Source organism: Cryptotermes secundus, unplaced genomic scaffold (genome assembly GCF_002891405.2).
Source record: "Cryptotermes secundus unplaced genomic scaffold, Csec_1.0 scaffold205, whole genome shotgun sequence".
Classification (NCBI taxonomy): domain Eukaryota; kingdom Metazoa; phylum Arthropoda; class Insecta; order Blattodea; family Kalotermitidae; genus Cryptotermes; species Cryptotermes secundus.
The window spans coordinates 1-16,305 of NW_019731570.1; the positions used below are offsets into that span (position 1 = coordinate 1).

The 16,305-nt window shown below is 38.8% G+C and overlaps 2 protein-coding genes across 4 annotated transcripts; one reads left to right on the top strand and one right to left on the bottom strand.

Annotated features, from left to right (window-relative positions):
* Positions 1–430: 430 nt before the first annotated feature.
* LOC111867084 (U4/U6.U5 tri-snRNP-associated protein 1-like) lies at positions 431–6,147 on the bottom strand. 3 transcript variants are annotated; one of them, XM_023856576.2, is made up of 6 exons: positions 6,068–6,147; positions 5,325–5,546; positions 4,755–4,888; positions 2,773–2,925; positions 1,732–1,810; positions 431–651 (listed from the first exon to the last, which is right to left on the bottom strand). In XM_023856576.2, the coding sequence occupies exons 4-6, from the start codon at positions 2,884–2,886 to the stop codon at positions 602–604; spliced, it is 243 nt and encodes an 80-aa protein (XP_023712344.1). In that variant the 5' UTR covers positions 2,887–2,925; positions 4,755–4,888; positions 5,325–5,546; positions 6,068–6,147; the 3' UTR covers positions 431–601. The 3 variants fall into 3 exon arrangements, with proteins under 3 accessions (XP_023712344.1, XP_033608428.1, XP_023712346.1); XM_033752537.1 differs by lacking the exon at positions 6,068–6,147 and adding an exon at positions 5,832–5,973; XM_023856578.2 differs by lacking the exons at positions 5,325–5,546; positions 6,068–6,147 and adding an exon at positions 5,044–5,260.
* A 29-nt stretch (positions 6,148–6,176) lies between these two features.
* On the top strand, positions 6,177–15,452 carry LOC111867083. Its single transcript, XM_023856574.2, has 4 exons — positions 6,177–6,259; positions 6,403–6,488; positions 11,219–11,320; positions 12,557–15,452. The coding sequence occupies exon 4, from the start codon at positions 12,583–12,585 to the stop codon at positions 14,098–14,100; it is 1,518 nt and encodes a 505-aa protein (XP_023712342.1). The 5' UTR covers positions 6,177–6,259; positions 6,403–6,488; positions 11,219–11,320; positions 12,557–12,582; the 3' UTR covers positions 14,101–15,452.
* The last annotated feature ends 853 nt before the right edge of the window (positions 15,453–16,305 follow it).

Here is a 16,305-nt window from a genome sequence, read left to right on the forward strand (position 1 = left end):
TGGCATACTCAAACCCCCTCACTACGATAAGGTGGAGACACCAACAAGGGGGGCATCATCTATGAGCAGAAAAATCTGTACACAGATGCAAGTGAGGATCGAACCCAGAACCTTCTGAATGGGTATAACAGCTTATCCCAGGACCTTTTTCTTAAGGACCTATGCTAAGTGGCTCTACTGTTGCTCCCAGCTCAGTCGCCATGTTAATATGGCTGCTGGTAGACAAATGAAAGAACATGGGGAGTGGCACGATGACAATGCAGAATTTCACATAAATCCATCAGTTGGTTCAGACATACAGTGAGGATAGCACATATGGATGATAAACACGGGGGTCCCATAATCTTGCCTGTTTCCACTGAAAAACTGCTTCCTCCTTGGAATTTTTTTCTTAAAATGGCAATTACTGTGAGAACTTTTTCCCCTAAAGAATGTACTACCACTGGACAGGCTACCCTCCACAGTGCGACCTATCTTAAAAACAGATATGCTGTTAGCTGTGCTAACCTGAAAGCCTCCTTTGCATTAAGCACATGTCCGTTATCATCTGTGTAGTCGAGTTTAACATCTGGTCTGTAGCCCTCCTCTTCTTCTTTGAAGTCTAAGGTCGGACCACTGTACTGTTCGCGATGCCCAAACTTTTCATCATCTCTGAAATAATAAAGCAATGCTGTACATTAAATTCCGTAATTAGTCTTGCTTGCTTACTTCATCCTGTCTGACCATCGTGTACACCTCCATAATACTCAAGTGGGTCAATCCCGACAGACGAGACAAGATTTGCAATTCAGTTATAGAGGAAATGACAAAGTATTCAAAGCTCACATATTCTTTACCCTTCAAAATTTCCTACTCTACTCCATAATCTAAGCAAGTGGCCAACCCTTGTGCCCATGACAACTCTCTCCCCTAAGGCCTGCGGCAGAGAAGACTTGACAGCTACAGGACAACTTAGTAGACTCGGTCTGCAGCCACCTGCTAACGCTGGTTTCTCGCTTGCAGACTTTTATACCCTGAAGATGGAGGCGATACATTCCTCCAAAACATAGGTTTACACAATATCTATACAGTGCCACATCCGAGAAGACGGCATTCTTCACGAGTGACATTCATTACATACCAAGACACTATACAGAAAAAAAAATGTGAAGTTATCCCTGTAACATACCATCGATGCTCCACATTTTCTAGACAATCAGGTCACAGATGGCGGTGAGGTTGTCAGCCTTATGCGCCAAGCTATCCCTGTTAACAGAATGTGGAGGCCCATAGGGTTGTGAAACATTAAGGCTCCCACATTTTCTAGACAATCAGCTCATCGATGGTGGTGAGGTTGTCAGCCTTACGCACCAGCCGCACTTTACCCCCCACAAAAATTCCTCATATTCATTTCTGTTAAGAGGCTCAGTTGACCCCAGGGCCACAGTGTATCTGGAAGAATTAGGTCAATTAAAAAAAAATTAATAACCTCGTTCGGACTTGAACCCATGACCTTCCAACTTGTAGCATAGTGCCTCAACCAACTATCCTACCGCTACTAATATTAAAATAGTAATGATTAATGTGTTTGTATTAAAACCCCTAACAAAACTGCAGTATACGATTAAATATGGTACAGCATTTCTGAAATCCTTAAAATATAAATGTACAATTAAAACTAATACAGAAGTGTCATGGTCTCTTAATTTGAATAGGCCTATGTTGTACATAAAGAATCTGCTAGTGACTCACCAATCTCAACTTCATTCCAAGCTCCACGTTTGCCTCCTTCCCGATGTTTCTTCTCTTCAATCATTTCCCTCTCAAAGCCCTGTAATGTAAATTTTGTATGAGATTAGCAAGATGCAAATGCGCAGCCCAAAAATTACCAATTCAATACTTTGAGATAGACTGAAATCTGAACTGCTTCATGCTGGTTTCCTGTTTGGTCTATTCTTTGACCCTGAAGATTCAGATGACATGTTCCCCTGGAAATTTGGATGATACCCAGAAGACAGAATTCTTCTGACTATACTGACCATCTTGAAACTTCTTTGCCAAAATGTCTTTTTAATATCATAGTATGCTTTAAAGTTACACATCTATTAGAAACATACTCTCATTCTGCCAAGCAATGTACACCTGCCAACTAATTCTGAGTTTGCAGTGAGAATACTGTGATGATTAACATTCAATTCACTTTGCAATGAATAAAATTAAAGAACTATTGCTTTTTCATTTAGTTATGTTCTGAGCTACTTATTCATCCTTATTTCAATTTCACATATAATTCCTAGTAACGTCTTTTCTACCCTTGTATCATGCACATGGTACAGGGAGAAAAAAGAAATAAAAGATGGGAAAAAAAAAGACTGGATTTGAGATTCTTGTAGAGGAGATTAAGAAAGGCACTATCTTCTGGGAAGTCACATCCTGTAAGTCCACTGACATTCCTTCAAAATGCTTATGGACCTTATCACATTATACAGAATTTTAATCCAGAAGGTACCACTTGTCAAGAAGAAGAAGAAAAAGGTTCTACCATCTCAACTGTCACATTCTTATTGTATAACAAGTGCTTTCATTTCTAGGATTTCTGTTGGATGTTTCCAGTTCAGTAATTTATATATCCATTATCATGGAATTCAACTGTAATTAAAATATATTCTAATTCTGTTGCAGCTGCAGTAAACAGCTGTACATGGGCAATGGGCTGTTCTAGTCTCTACATATGCTAAATCAAAGTGCCTTGCCAAGTGTACATTTATCTGTGGGTGGTTATATTGCACTCACAAGTAATTCCTGGTCATCCTCATCCCTGCTGCCAGGCAGACCATAAATGGGGATGTCACCCAACGTACGGCAGAATTCTGCTGTAGCATTCAGCACAATGGAACCACCTTCCATGCTTCCTTCTGAGCTTCTCTCCAGTACTGACTCTGCCACCTACAAACATCACAAATCACAAACAGTTAAATTATGTAGCTATACAGCATTCTGTTCTGTAGCATCCATAAAAGGTTAATTAGTTATGCCCTAATTTGAGGTTAGTGGCCAGCTCTATGCCACGCCCACACGGGGAAACAGCCCCTGGGGCCTATCTGACAGGAGGCCATAACAGGTCTCAATAACCAAAATACAAGAAAAGGATGATAGTATAAAAGAGTTAGAGCTGTCCCTGTAACAGGCCGTGGAGGCCCATAGGGGCGCAAGACGTCGAGACTCCCATTCTTTCTCAACAATAAGCTCACAGATGGCAGTGAGGTTGTCAGCCTTACACGCCAGCTACCATTTACACCCTAAGAATATTCCTGGTACTCATTTCTGTTAGAGGCTGAGTTGACACCAGGGCCAGTGTGACTGGAAGTTTTCAGTCAATCTAAAAATCCAGTTACCTAACTGGGAATCGAACCCATGACCTTTCAGTTTGTAGCACAGTAAGAAAGGATGATGATATTACTTAAATGTGAAGATATGATTTACTGGTTTGAGGCCCACCACAACAAACTGTGAGACAAACAATTTAATAGCTCTCAGGTTAAATTACAACACAGTTTCTCTACAGTACAATGGTTTTGTACAGTAACCAAGGAGGAAACATCATAATGAACTTTACTACAAAGTTCTGTGCAACATTTTATAACTGGAACATATGGAGACACTGTGTAGGAACTAAACATGGCACAGGATTCTGTAGCTAGGGGAAATTTCATCAACTCCCACCACCTATCCACAGGGCTCCCCTCTCTTGCCTCAGGGAGAAAAAGCAGAGAGGCAGATAAGGGGAAGATGAACAAGTGAAATGATCCCTACTACAGCCCAACATTTGTGAGATAATTTTAATTACTGATGATAGGTTATTGTTGTATGCAGACGATACAAGCATAGTAGTGTCTGGTATTGATATTGATGAAATCCAAATAAGGTCTAACTTAGTGTTGAATTCTTTAAGCCGTTGGCTTGCAGTTAATGGCCTGTCTCTAAATCTGAAGAAAACTAAAGTGGTAAAATTTGATACAACTAATCGAGATAATATGTCTATACATTTAAAGTTTAATGATGAGATATTGCATGAGGAAACCCACGTTAAATTCTTGGGCATTGAAATTGATAAGACCCTGAATTGGAAGTCACAGATTGAATCGATGCTGTCCAGATTGGGCAAGGCATGCTTTGCAATAAGAAACATGAAATTGTATAGCAATATTGAAACACTAAGGATGATTTANNNCAAAAAGGGGTCTATTGTATGAGTGTAAAAGTTTTTAATAGTTTGCCTGATTTTTTAATTGAGTTGGTACATGATAAAAAACAGTTTATTGAGAAACTAAAGGATGTATTGCTTCAAAACCCTTCTTATACTGTTGAGGAATTCTTGCTTTTCTGTCAAGACCTGTCAAGAGGTGTCTGACAGTGTACACTTCATTTAACTCTATGTCCTTGGCTGTGCTTATATATTCTTGCTGCAATTTGTATTGCTTTTTAACTATTGTATGTGTACTTGTTGCAATTTGTATTGCTTTTTAACTATTGTATGTGTATTTGCTGCAATCTGTATTTCCTTTTAACAATTTTATGTGTTTTTTTGACAAGTATGGATTATATATGCTAGTGATTTTGTTTGTGAATGTACAAGTTTCCAATGTCTTGTTGGCTTGTTGACATGTTTTATATTCTGTGCCTGTGCACATTTGTGAATAATCTGAAACGCAAATGTATATGTATGTATGTATGTATGAGACGGATTAAAAAGGAAATCTGCCGATGTGGTGTACCTTTTCTACACTGTTCTTTGATTCTGTAACAGCCTCCTGCAGCTTCAGTCTCCGTGCTTTCTTGAGAGCTATCTGTAGCTCCAGTTCGCTGTCATCCAGCTCAATCTTAATGTTGGGCAGTACCTCTTCTGGTGCTGAAAGTTGTGTCCGATTATTAATAACATTCAAAACTGCTCTTCCACCAAATTTCCTTTCATGATTTCACAACACACTTCGTAGCGGAAACTATATAGTATCAAATGGTTGATGGTTAGTAAATAATGTATTCAGAAGTCTTGTTGCTTGTCACCTGATTTGGGATACTAAGTCCAATCAACATTTGCCTGGTGGTACTGTGAAAAACCATGAAAAAATCCTAAGTCAGGTTAGCCAGATGTTCCAGCGGAGATTCATGAACAAAAGAGCCAAGTTCCTTTCCCCCCCACCCGCTTCTGAGTTCGAACTGTGGAAGTAACATGAGTCTGTACCTATGGTACGATTGGGCGTGTTTATCTCTTCTTGTAGCAGTTCAATAACTGTTTATGCTAATCTGAGTTCTATTTTAAATTTATGACAACAAGCAATCATTACCTCACTTGTTTCACTACTATCACTGATGAAAATTTGACTGTCATCAGCATTAACCTCTGCAGGAACTGCCATTTTGCATATCGATTAGGGTGATGATCGATGGATCGATGGGGAATTTCTTCTGTAGCTCCTTTAAATTTTGTAGAAACACCAAGTTTTTTCAACTTATAAAATCATTTATACTCAACATCACACAGCCCTCGTATGCTGAGTGCCATTAAGCTGAAAGAACAAAAATAGAATTAATTTTGAACTTTGATCAAAGATAATGCAATATTTGTACATTTTAAACTGGATTGATAGCTCAGTCGGTATATTCTTATTTATTATTGTGCCGGTCACGGTAGCCGAGCGGTCTAAGGCATGCACTGTCTTCGCTGGCTTGGAAGCCAGGATCGTGGGTTCGAATCCCACTCAGGGCATGGATGTTTGTGTACAGGTAGAGGCCTTGCGACCGTTCTGATCAACTGCAGACTAACTTTATACACAAAAGCGATATTCACACACATAACAATACAGAGATTCTATTTTTACACACACAACCGTAGAACACATAACAGTATAGAAATTAGGAACAGCGTCTATTAGACAGCAGTCTATTATTGAAAATTGTATATTACGACGTTGTCAACTCTAGCATTATATTTTAACATTAGAGAGTTGCCAACATAACAAGTACTCCATAAATTAACATTTAAATAACAGAAATTCCACGCCTTTCCTGGAAGCCAAATATTAATTACCCTCGCTAATGTATGGCTTGCAAGCTGTTGTCCATTTGTGTGACCCAATCGCAATCGATCACAATCGATCACAATCATCATAGTACACCTTTCGCAATATAACGAATCGCAAATGTGTGAAACAATCACGGAATCCACATGCCCCTGATCCACATGTTCCGTTGGTGGCGGAAAGAACGCAAAGACAATAAGGTGCAAACAATGTTAGCGTGGAACCTGAACTTAAGAAAGAAGGCGTTTCGTGAAATTGCATTTCATTGACATGTACAAAGATTTATACGGAAGAAATTCATCACAGTAAACTGATATTAATATTATGCATGTTAACTTTCCAGTATGGGAGTGGAGCTACTGAATATTGAACAAGGGAAAATATAGATGCATTTAGACGTGTGAAGATACAGCGAGAGAGGAAATGAAAGTACGTAATTTATATTCCATATCAGTAACGTTTTAGGGACTTCTTAATGATATCACCACAAGTAAAATTATGAATATTAAAATAACCAAATTTAGTCTAACCTAAACTAGAAAAACTTGTGTTCTGAGAGGCCCAAAAATCCTACACAGCTTATCAGCTACATGACTTATCTAAGGTCTTCTGTTTTTCCATTGTACACATTCAGTTATGCTTGAAAGCAGAATTTCCCAGCTGTTTTTACCTTCTGCATCACATAGAGAGTAACAAGATGTAAATCACTTCATGTTAGTCATATGTGCCACATAAGAAATTATAGTTTTGCAGTTATCTCTTCTTGCAGTCCCTGTATTGAAATGCAGATGTAGTTGGCCACATCCCTTTCAGTTCATTAATTATCTTACCATTTGATGCTCTAAGAACTGACTGACTGACAGCATCATCAAATAAACTGTCAATAAAAGTACTATTCTTATGTGCTGTGTTTTATCTAATATGAGATAAGTGCTTATATATAAATTATATCCTGGGGAGTAAAGTGCGGCCAGCACGTAAGGCTGACAACCTTACTGCCATCTTTGAGCCAATTGTCTAGATAATGTGGGACCTTCAACGTCTCACAACCCTATGGGCCTTCATGCCCTGTTACAGGGATAGCTTTACTTTTACTTTTTATAAATTATATCCAAGCTGTGGAACTACTATCAGCTTGCTGCACTAAGAACTGGCTTGCTCAGTTGTAAAAAAAAAAATGCAAAATGATGAGCCCTACAGTCCCACAGTTCAAATCCAGGAGATCACCCTTCACTTCAATACCTTCAGTTTATCATTGTATGCAGGTCCAGAAGGCCCTGCAGGCTTTTTCTGTTGCCATGTACATCTGTTTCCACTTCATTTCTTTGGCCAGTATTATTACAATAATTGACTTCTGTGGAGGAGTCAGGATAGCCCAGTCAATATAGCTACAGGCTGAAGGTCTGGAGTTTTGATTCCTGGCAGGAGCTAGACTTTTTCTCTTCTTCACAGGGTCAAGACTGACTCTGGAGCTCATTCAGCCTCCCATCCAGTGGGTATTGGGGGTGATGTCCCCAGGGGTAGAGCAGAGAGAGAATGGAGCTGACCACTCACCTCCATCTAGTGCCAAGGTCAAGAATGATGGAACTATACCTCCACTCCCTCATGTCTTCATGGCATAGTGCTTAATGAGTTAAGCATACAGAAAACTTTCTTTCACCTAACCCTCTCTACAATGACACAGGGTCATATGCACTACCGGGAATTGTTGTGGAATCATTATCTCCTTGTTAAATATAACTTGCTTACATAAACTATAATAAACAACAGAAAGTGCATCTAAAAGCAAATGGATGTGTAACAATTAACACACTGTTCAGTACTGGCTTCAGATACATTCTGTATGACATGCTATCACGTGGGTTCATGTTCTGCTATAAACTGATAGCATTAGCACTGGTGAATGAAAATAGCATGTGCTGCACTTCCCAGTGTCGAGTAGATTATTTGCAAATCTTGAAAGTGTAATCATTAATAATATATGTTTTCATTTGTGTCTTTTATAATTACTTGGTCGACTGAATATGTTTGTGCTTCTTTTATTTTATGGTGTATAAGTGTCTGTTAAATTCAGTCCACCTCTTCGTTTTAAGCTGCTCATTTCATCTGGCGAACATAGTTAGGCAGGTTATAATAATTCTGGTATGAATGAACCCATTTTTCTTTCTGCTGTAAGGAAGTCTGGAGCCAGATTTAATTTACATCTGACTTCATAGAACTTTGTCACATGCATACACATTCATGTATCTCTCACATGTTTAACTGAGGAATGCTTTTGAGTGGCTGATCCTGCACAGGGCATAAGCCAGTTTAATGAGAAGTTTTAAGGGAATGGCCTTGATTAAGAAGTTGCCAAAATCTTATTTTGTGATTGGTGCTTCCGAAAATCAAAGTCTGTTACAATTCCATTCCATTATGTTTGGCTGGAGCAGGGATAGTGCAGTCAGTATAGCGACTGCCTACGGGCTGGGTGATTGAGGGGTTGGAGTTCGAGTCCCAGTAGGGTCAAGAATTTCCTCTCCTCCATGTCATCCAGACAGGGTCTGGGGCCACCCAACCTCCTGTCCAGTGGGTACCAGGAGGTCTTTTTCTGGGGGAAAGCAATGGGGGCATGAAGCTGACCACTCACCTCCATCTTGTGCCCAGGTCAAGAAAACATGGACCTCTACATGCACTCCTCCATACATCTTCATGCCATAGTGTTTATACAGTGTGACAATAAAGTTCCCAAACTGACACTATTATAATAATACACTAACTCCATCTATTGGGGATGAACAGGAATAGTTAGAGAGAAAGTTTATTTATGTGATGTACAAGTTTCAACTTGTTTGGTTGATGTATGTGATGATTACAGTTGTTTTGAAGTTAGTTTTTTCATTGTATCATAGGTTTCAAAATGGAACAGCAGCGATTACATTTTTGTGAAAAATTAAAGAAAACAGCCACTGAAACGTTTGAAATGTTGAAAAGTGCATACAGTGAAGAATGTGTATCGAGAACAAGTGTGTTTGAATGGCTTAAAAGGTACATAGGAGCTCAGAAAGTGAGAATGCAAAAATCGTGGGTGAAGACAATGTTTACTGCATTTTTGATGCTAAAGGTATTATTTATCACAAATTTGTGCCAGAAAAACAGACTCTAAATGGTAAATTTCATAAAGAGTCGATTAAGAGATTGGTCATTCGAGTTCATCGCATTAGGCCTGAGTGTCAGGAAAAGTGAGCCCTGGTATCTTCTGCACGACATGCACCGGCACATACTTCAGGCTTTGTCTCAGAGTTCTTGGCGAAACGAGGGATCCCAATGTTATCCCATCCACCCTACTCCCCTGATTTAGCACCGGCTGACTTTTTCCTGTTCTCTAAATTAAAAATTGTGATGAAAGGGACAAGATTTGAGGCTATTTTCATCGATCCAGCAGACTGTGACAACAGAACTGAAGGTGATATTGGGAGAAGCGTTTTCTTGGGCATTCGATTTGTTGTATGAGCAATGTAAACATTGTACAGAAATTGGCGGGGACTATATTGAGTGATGGTATTAATAAATATTTTTTATCTTTTTTGTTTGGTTTTTTATAGATTTGGTTTGGGAACTTAATTGTCACACTGTGTAATTAGGCAAGTACAGGGACAACTTTACTTTTACCTTACTGATTTCTAGAGACAGGTTCCTCTTACTGCAGAAAGTGGGTTCTGTAAGGCTCCTGAAGTCCTTGTTTTTGGTAAGTGGCCCTGTTCTGGTTTTATTGGTTGATAACAAACCTGTTGCAACTCTGCACCATTTCCAGAGCTGTTTGTAATACCTGTAGTTAGGAAATTTCTCAGTTATTAAGATAACAATGTAGTCTTCATATCTTACTGAATAGCAGCCGTTATCATTTTTTCCAAAAAGAAGTTCATTCGCAGGAAGTATGGTCTGTGGGCTCCCTGTAGATGTGGACATCTGAACCACCTAATCTCTCTGTGACTTCATTGCAAGAGGTCTTTATCAGATTGTGATAGAGATCATTATCATTAGAAAGTTAGTAGATTCAAGCTACTTCTGGTATCCATGATGATGGGAAACCCAAAACACAATGAGTTAAACGTTTCTTTCACCAAATAGCAGAGGCATGTGACAATGTTGGTGTAATGGGACAGAAATTCTGATCATATATACATAAAATTAAGAGTATATTAATACATAGGCTGTACCAAATGTCATGACCCATTTATTTGTATTAAAGCAAAGGTGCATGCACAAAAAAAGCAGATAATGTTTTTAGTTACCCGAGTTGTCCTGTCATTGCATGAGATCCACAGAATGATCAAGACATTCCTGCCAGCACAGCACAAGTTTGTGTATGCTGCTGTAGTAGGAGTCTGTTTCAGTATTTGACAACCATGTATGCACAGTGTACTGAACTGCTTCATTTTTATAGTGACCCCTTGATATTTTAAGAGCTTGAGCAGGTGGTAGTCTGATGGGACTAACTCTGGACTGCAGGGAGGATGGGAAAGTACTTTCTGGCCAAATGTTTCAGTTTTCTTCAATCTCAGATGTGCAGTGGGAAGACTTGCATTATTGTGTTGAAGAATAATATGCCTTTTCACCAGAAGCTTGTCACAAAGTTCACATCATAATTTTTGGAGCAGCCAAAGGCAGTGAACTGCACTAAAAGTTTTCTTTCTGGGCAGGAAATTGATCAGTATGCACGCCTTGACATTTCAGAAAACTGTTCCCATGATTTGTCCAACCAATGGTACGGTTTGGGCCTTCAGGCTCTTTGGAGAGGCAGTGTGGTACCATTATATGCTCTTGTCATTTTATTGTAGGATAAAAATGTTTGAACCAGCTGTCATCACCAGTCACAGTGTTCAGTAAGCAGTCATCACCCTCAGCTACATTGTTTTTTAAGCCAGTGCCCATTTCTGCTCATCTATCAGCAGTTGGGGAATCCAGTGACAGTAAACTTTCCAGTATCCCAACATCTGTATCATTTCCTGTGCAGCACTGCAAATAGTGCCAAGCTGAGCCATGATTTTCTTAACTGTCCCCCCTTTAGGTCTTTTGTGATGAGCATGTTGACTTTCTGCTTGTTGCATTCTGTGCTGGTGGTTCTTGGTTGACCACTGCAAGGCAGATCAGTGATGCATCTTTTGCCATCTTTGAAGTGTTTCAGATTGCTGCCACCCATGCAAGGATCCATGTAGACATGATAAGGTTGACCAAAGGTGTTTCAGCATAATTGTTTACAAGGAATTCAGTCTCAGCATGTGAGCAAAATTAAAGATTTACAGCCATTATGTCACAGTGGATTGTGGATAAGTATTGGTGCTCATGTGGTGGATCTGTGCTTCAGGTTGCAGAAAACATATAAATATATGCTATATAACACTTAGTTTCATTATGTCAGTAAAACATACCTAAACCAGTGAAGCTCATTACTTTCACTGTTGCCCTTATGCATACATACTTCGTACATAGGGAATTTAACTCCATGGCTTCTGGCAAATGAAGGTATTGTTTCAAATTACACCCAATTGAATGCTCCTTCAGTATAAAGGAATACCCTTAGAGCAGTCTTTTCATGTTTTTCTGTATTCTGAATGCATGTAACCACAGTGTAAAGATCTGGTTCAATTGATTTACCTGATGGGTTCTAAAATTGGTTTCAGTGTAAAAGAAACACCCCATATATCTTGTTCCTGAGATATCTGGTGACCGTGTTTTCCGTTTTCTATAATAAAAGCACCAAGAGACTCATCAGTTTGTATGCCTTACTTAGACTTGCTGTAGTTTTCATACACTGGATTACGTATACATGTCACTTTTATATGGTTGAGCAACTGAAATATATGCAAGACCCAGGCAGGCTGTATATAACAATATATAGATGTTGATTGCCTGAAATATTGTTTATTTTCTCTTAAGCTTAACTACCTAATAATTTTCTAGTTATATTCACAGAAGATTCCAATTATTTTATCACCTGAAATTACTTTCTGAGCTAACTGCATGCAGCTTCTTCAGAAGCTGATAGTCTCTCATTTTGTGAAGGAATTCATTGCCTTTTATGGATGATTCATCACTGTTTTCACAAGAGTCCACCATTAGACCTTCTCTTGGGCCAAATATAGAATACAAAGATGAGGATTATAGATATGGCTAGATAGTCTAGTTAAGAATGTTTGGTTCAGATTCAATAACAGTAAAAAAGAAATGTTATATACAAGAAGAAACAAAAAACATGCTTCAGGCCTTGAACCCAGAAATATTACTTAAATTTACTGGTACTTTCCATACATGACTATCTTGTTCATTTAGACTATTGTTAAAAATATACTTGCAACTGGTCCCCGTGAACTTACTTATGGTGAGTTGGTGAGCATATTTCTGGAGCAGTGCCAGAGATTAATGAAAAAATATAATGGATAATGGAAGAGAGACTATATTTACATTTCTTGCTGTTCTCCTTCCTGATGTTAATATCATTCTCAATTCTGTTTCAGCTGTTCAAGTAACACTGTAACAAATCATGCCACGGTGTAAACAGCCCCAGACTCTTGAGGCAATAGCCCTTAAAGTCTTCAGTTTATACATTAGGAATGTGGGGTGTGCTGCATCTGTTTGTGCTACACATATGAGGGCTCTCCAGCCAAATGAAGATTATGACAGGATTATGTTGAACATGAATTGCTTGGCAGAATTCCTCTATGGTGCTTTACCTCGTGTACTTGCAGAAAAAATGACTAGGCATGTGCTTGATGGTATTGCACAAGCCATGGATGAAACAGCTTGCACTATGGATGAACTGAAGTGGACTGATTGCAACAAATGCAGACAAGTTTTCGAACAGATGATTGTTGCAGGCACCAGCCCACATCTGACACATCTAGATTTGTCACCAGAACCATTTCACATTAGAAAGGTGCTGTGTGAAAATCTCCACAAGCTACTGAAGTTAAAAGTCCTCATTGTCACAACTTTTTATGGATGGGAGTTATCTAATCAGACATTTGTGAGAGACTTGTCTCTGCTGCAGAATCTTGTGTCTTTCAGTATGGAGCATGACTGTACAGATGAAATTGTTCATGTACTGGGACAATACTGTAAGCAGCTGATATGTCTGAATGTTACTGGAGCAGTTGGCATCACTGATTCTAGTGTTGAGAACATACTAAAGCTGAAACATTTACAGCAACTCCATCTCTCTACCACTTCTGTGACGGAAAGTGGGTTTCTTCAGTTACTGAATGGAATGATAAAAGTGCATCAAGAAGCTCAAAGCAGAAAATCGGATCAGTCTCCTGGAGACAGGCTTAATGAACCTGGACCCTTTTCTTTGAAAAAACTTGGATGTAGCTTTGTTAGAAATTCACAGCTTAGTATCTTGGTGGAACATTTTCAATGTATTACGCAAATCTTGTTAGGTACTTTGCAGTGTGATCTGTCAATACTCAAAGATTTGAAACATCTCAAAGAATTGAAACTTGTTGGTGGCAACTTTGTTACAGACAATGTGAAAGGTTTACTTGAACAGAAGGGCTCTGCCTTACAAGTGCTTGATATGCTGCTGATTCAAGATGTAGACTTGATGTTGATACGTATATGTTGTGATGAACTGAAAGTTTTGAGTCTACGAAGCTGTTCTTTTAAGAGCATTGTCCCACATAATAGTAACGAACATTCACTTAAGCCTTTCCAGAAACTAGAGGAGTTGACCTTCTATGTACAATGTTCATTGTTGTACCTTCAGTTCCTGCTCCTAAGTTGCAGAAACATAAAATTAATTACTGTTGGATTGATCAGAGAGGTAGATGATAAGTTCATAGCTTTTATGTTGTCCATAAATTCAATGAACTGTCTGGAAAACTTTAAAGTGTACTTTAGTAATCATCTGACCCTTCATACTGTGCGATTACTGATGACATGTTGTCCTTGTTTATCTGTTGTTGGAGGACTCGAAACATGGAATGGGGTCTCTCAGGAAGAATTACGACATTTCAAAGAAGAATTGAAAAGCAGTAATCTGGCCCTCAGTATTGTAAGGTGATAAGTATTATTTGACCTTATACCAACAAATGATAGTTACCTGTACAGTCACTTTTTTTCTTATTTTAAGGAATGACCAGAATTTTTACATCTGTGTACATCAATCAGATTCTTGGAAGTCACTGAAACTTTTCAGGTCTATAATTTAGAAAAAGTTGGGTTTGCCAGCACAAAATTGGTGTCAGACATGGCCAGAAAATTATGTTAGTTCTCACTGAACTTCCATTGTGTTAAATGATTTATTTTAATGCTTCACGCTCTGTCGATGCATTACTGTATATCACTACAGACAGGTCTCAAGTGTGAGCAGTGTAATAATGCATTGATACTTTCATACTTCATGCAAAGATTATTATCAGTTTTGCAGGTTTCCATCTTGAAGTTTATTATGTATGGCATTTCTGCTGGTTCACTTTACAACTAAGTGGTGTCATAAGTACACTCATTTATATGTATGCCTTCTGTAAAACTACAGAAGTGTTGCACTGTATCCCTTATGAGTGTACTCCTTAAATCTGTGACTGTGCATAAGCAGCGTACACAATTCAGTGTCATAACAGTAACTCCTAAGGAAAAGTGTGTGTGGTATAACCTGGAAAAGTAATTACCATATCTGTGATCTTTGAAACTGCCATGTATGATGTAATGTTTACTTCCAGTCACTTCCATGGCCAGTACAACATGACTTCTTGTTGAGATGCAGGATGTCTCCGAGTATTGTGGGGCTGAATCAGGAGTGTAATTTGTAGAGAAACATGGTCATGCAATTCCTGTAAACGGTTCTGAATTTGAATTGTAATACACTGTATTGAATTGAAAGTTTAACTGGGTATTGCTCCAGCTTGGTGTATATTATTTTACAAAAAAAAAAAAACCTGTAATGGCATTCCTCTGCTATATATATTTTTCATCCTCTCTTCCTGTGTGGTGCTTTCCTATCCATGTCCATGCCTTGTTGAGGAATGTGCAAGGATACTCTGGAATGCTGAGCCTTCATTCATGACTAGGACATTCAAACTTGTAGCTATTTTACTGGCTACAGTGGTTGGTCAGAGTCTGAGAGTTGTCTACACATTTTTATTCAGTTTGGGAGCATAAGGTGAGTGTACATTGTTCTAAATTGTGATTGGCTGATTCATTCTGAATTTCTGTTTTGGCCTTCATGTTGATTTACTCACCTCTACCACATTACCCTTGGCTTGTATGTTTGTCTAGCCCTACTCCTTCATCTGCCTGTCAGTTTTTGAGCAATAATTTATTTCATTTGATCGTATTGTTATTTGACCTTAGCCATATAATCTGCTAAGAACTACTGGATAGTAGCCATACCAAAATCAATGGTCACAATTGTAAACACAAAGGCTTATTGTGTAGGCTGCGGTCTCATTGTTTCTTCTGCCAATTCAAGGATTAAGTCATGGCCCATTTTGAGACTCAAGGAAGTGGTGTGTCCATCATCTTGTTCATCCAGTGTCCGATATTCAGTAGGGTGCTAAAAGGATTCTTGCCATAGTAGATGTCCAGGAGGCATCCTTTCTGCATGATTATGCCATTTTCCTTAATATTCTTATATTTCTTCAACCATTCATTCTGTTCCAAATTGTTTTCATTGTATGTATTCTTTATCTGTAAATTACATACCCATTATAGCAGTGTCATTGAGTTATTTGTTGCATACTTCAACCAGCTGTGATCCCATGTATAGGTCAAAGGTCCCAGGGAAGATGGACATGAAGGAGTTAGGGTGTTGTTGTACCATACTGCTGCACATTCCCCAGACTGCTCTCAGTTCATAGTAGTGCTGTAGTTCCATTTAAACTTTCTGGGTGTTTTTGTTTAATGTGATTTCAGTTGTATGCCTGTGGTTGGTTCATGTTAGTGATCATTTCTTTTTGTCCTGGTATATGAACAAATATTCCCATCACTGCTTAAAGCTCCTTGTGTTTATATATCTTGTCTTGGTATGGTTTGTCGCACTTTTAGGGTTAGGCCATATTAATTGTGTGGTTTGTTTTGACATAATTTTCTTCTGACTTGCATGGTAACTTCAATACACCATTTGGTTGGCGTAAAACGTGCTTAAGGCCATCTTGAAGGAAGTGGCAACCTGATTTATATCAGACAGTGGGAACCAGGCAGCAGTCAGAGGGGCCAGGAAAGACTGATAGGAAGAAGGTATCAGGGGTGCTGCCCTGTATCACCCCAC

Excerpts from the sequence above, each read along its gene's own strand:
- LOC111867084 (XM_023856576.2), bottom strand. The coding sequence starts at position 2,886 with ATGGAAGGTGGTTCCATTGTGCTGAATGCTACAGCAGAATTCTGCCGT. Across the intron at positions 1,811-2,772 it reads AGGATGACCAGGAATTACTT|GGCTTTGAGAGGGAAATGAT; the intron begins GTGAGTGCAATA and ends TTTACATTACAG. Across the intron at positions 652-1,731 it reads TTGGAATGAAGTTGAGATTG|AGATGATGAAAAGTTTGGGC; the intron begins GTGAGTCACTAG and ends TTATTATTTCAG.
- LOC111867083 (XM_023856574.2), top strand. The coding sequence starts at position 12,583 with ATGCCACGGTGTAAACAGCCCCAGACTCTTGAGGCAATAGCCCTTAAA.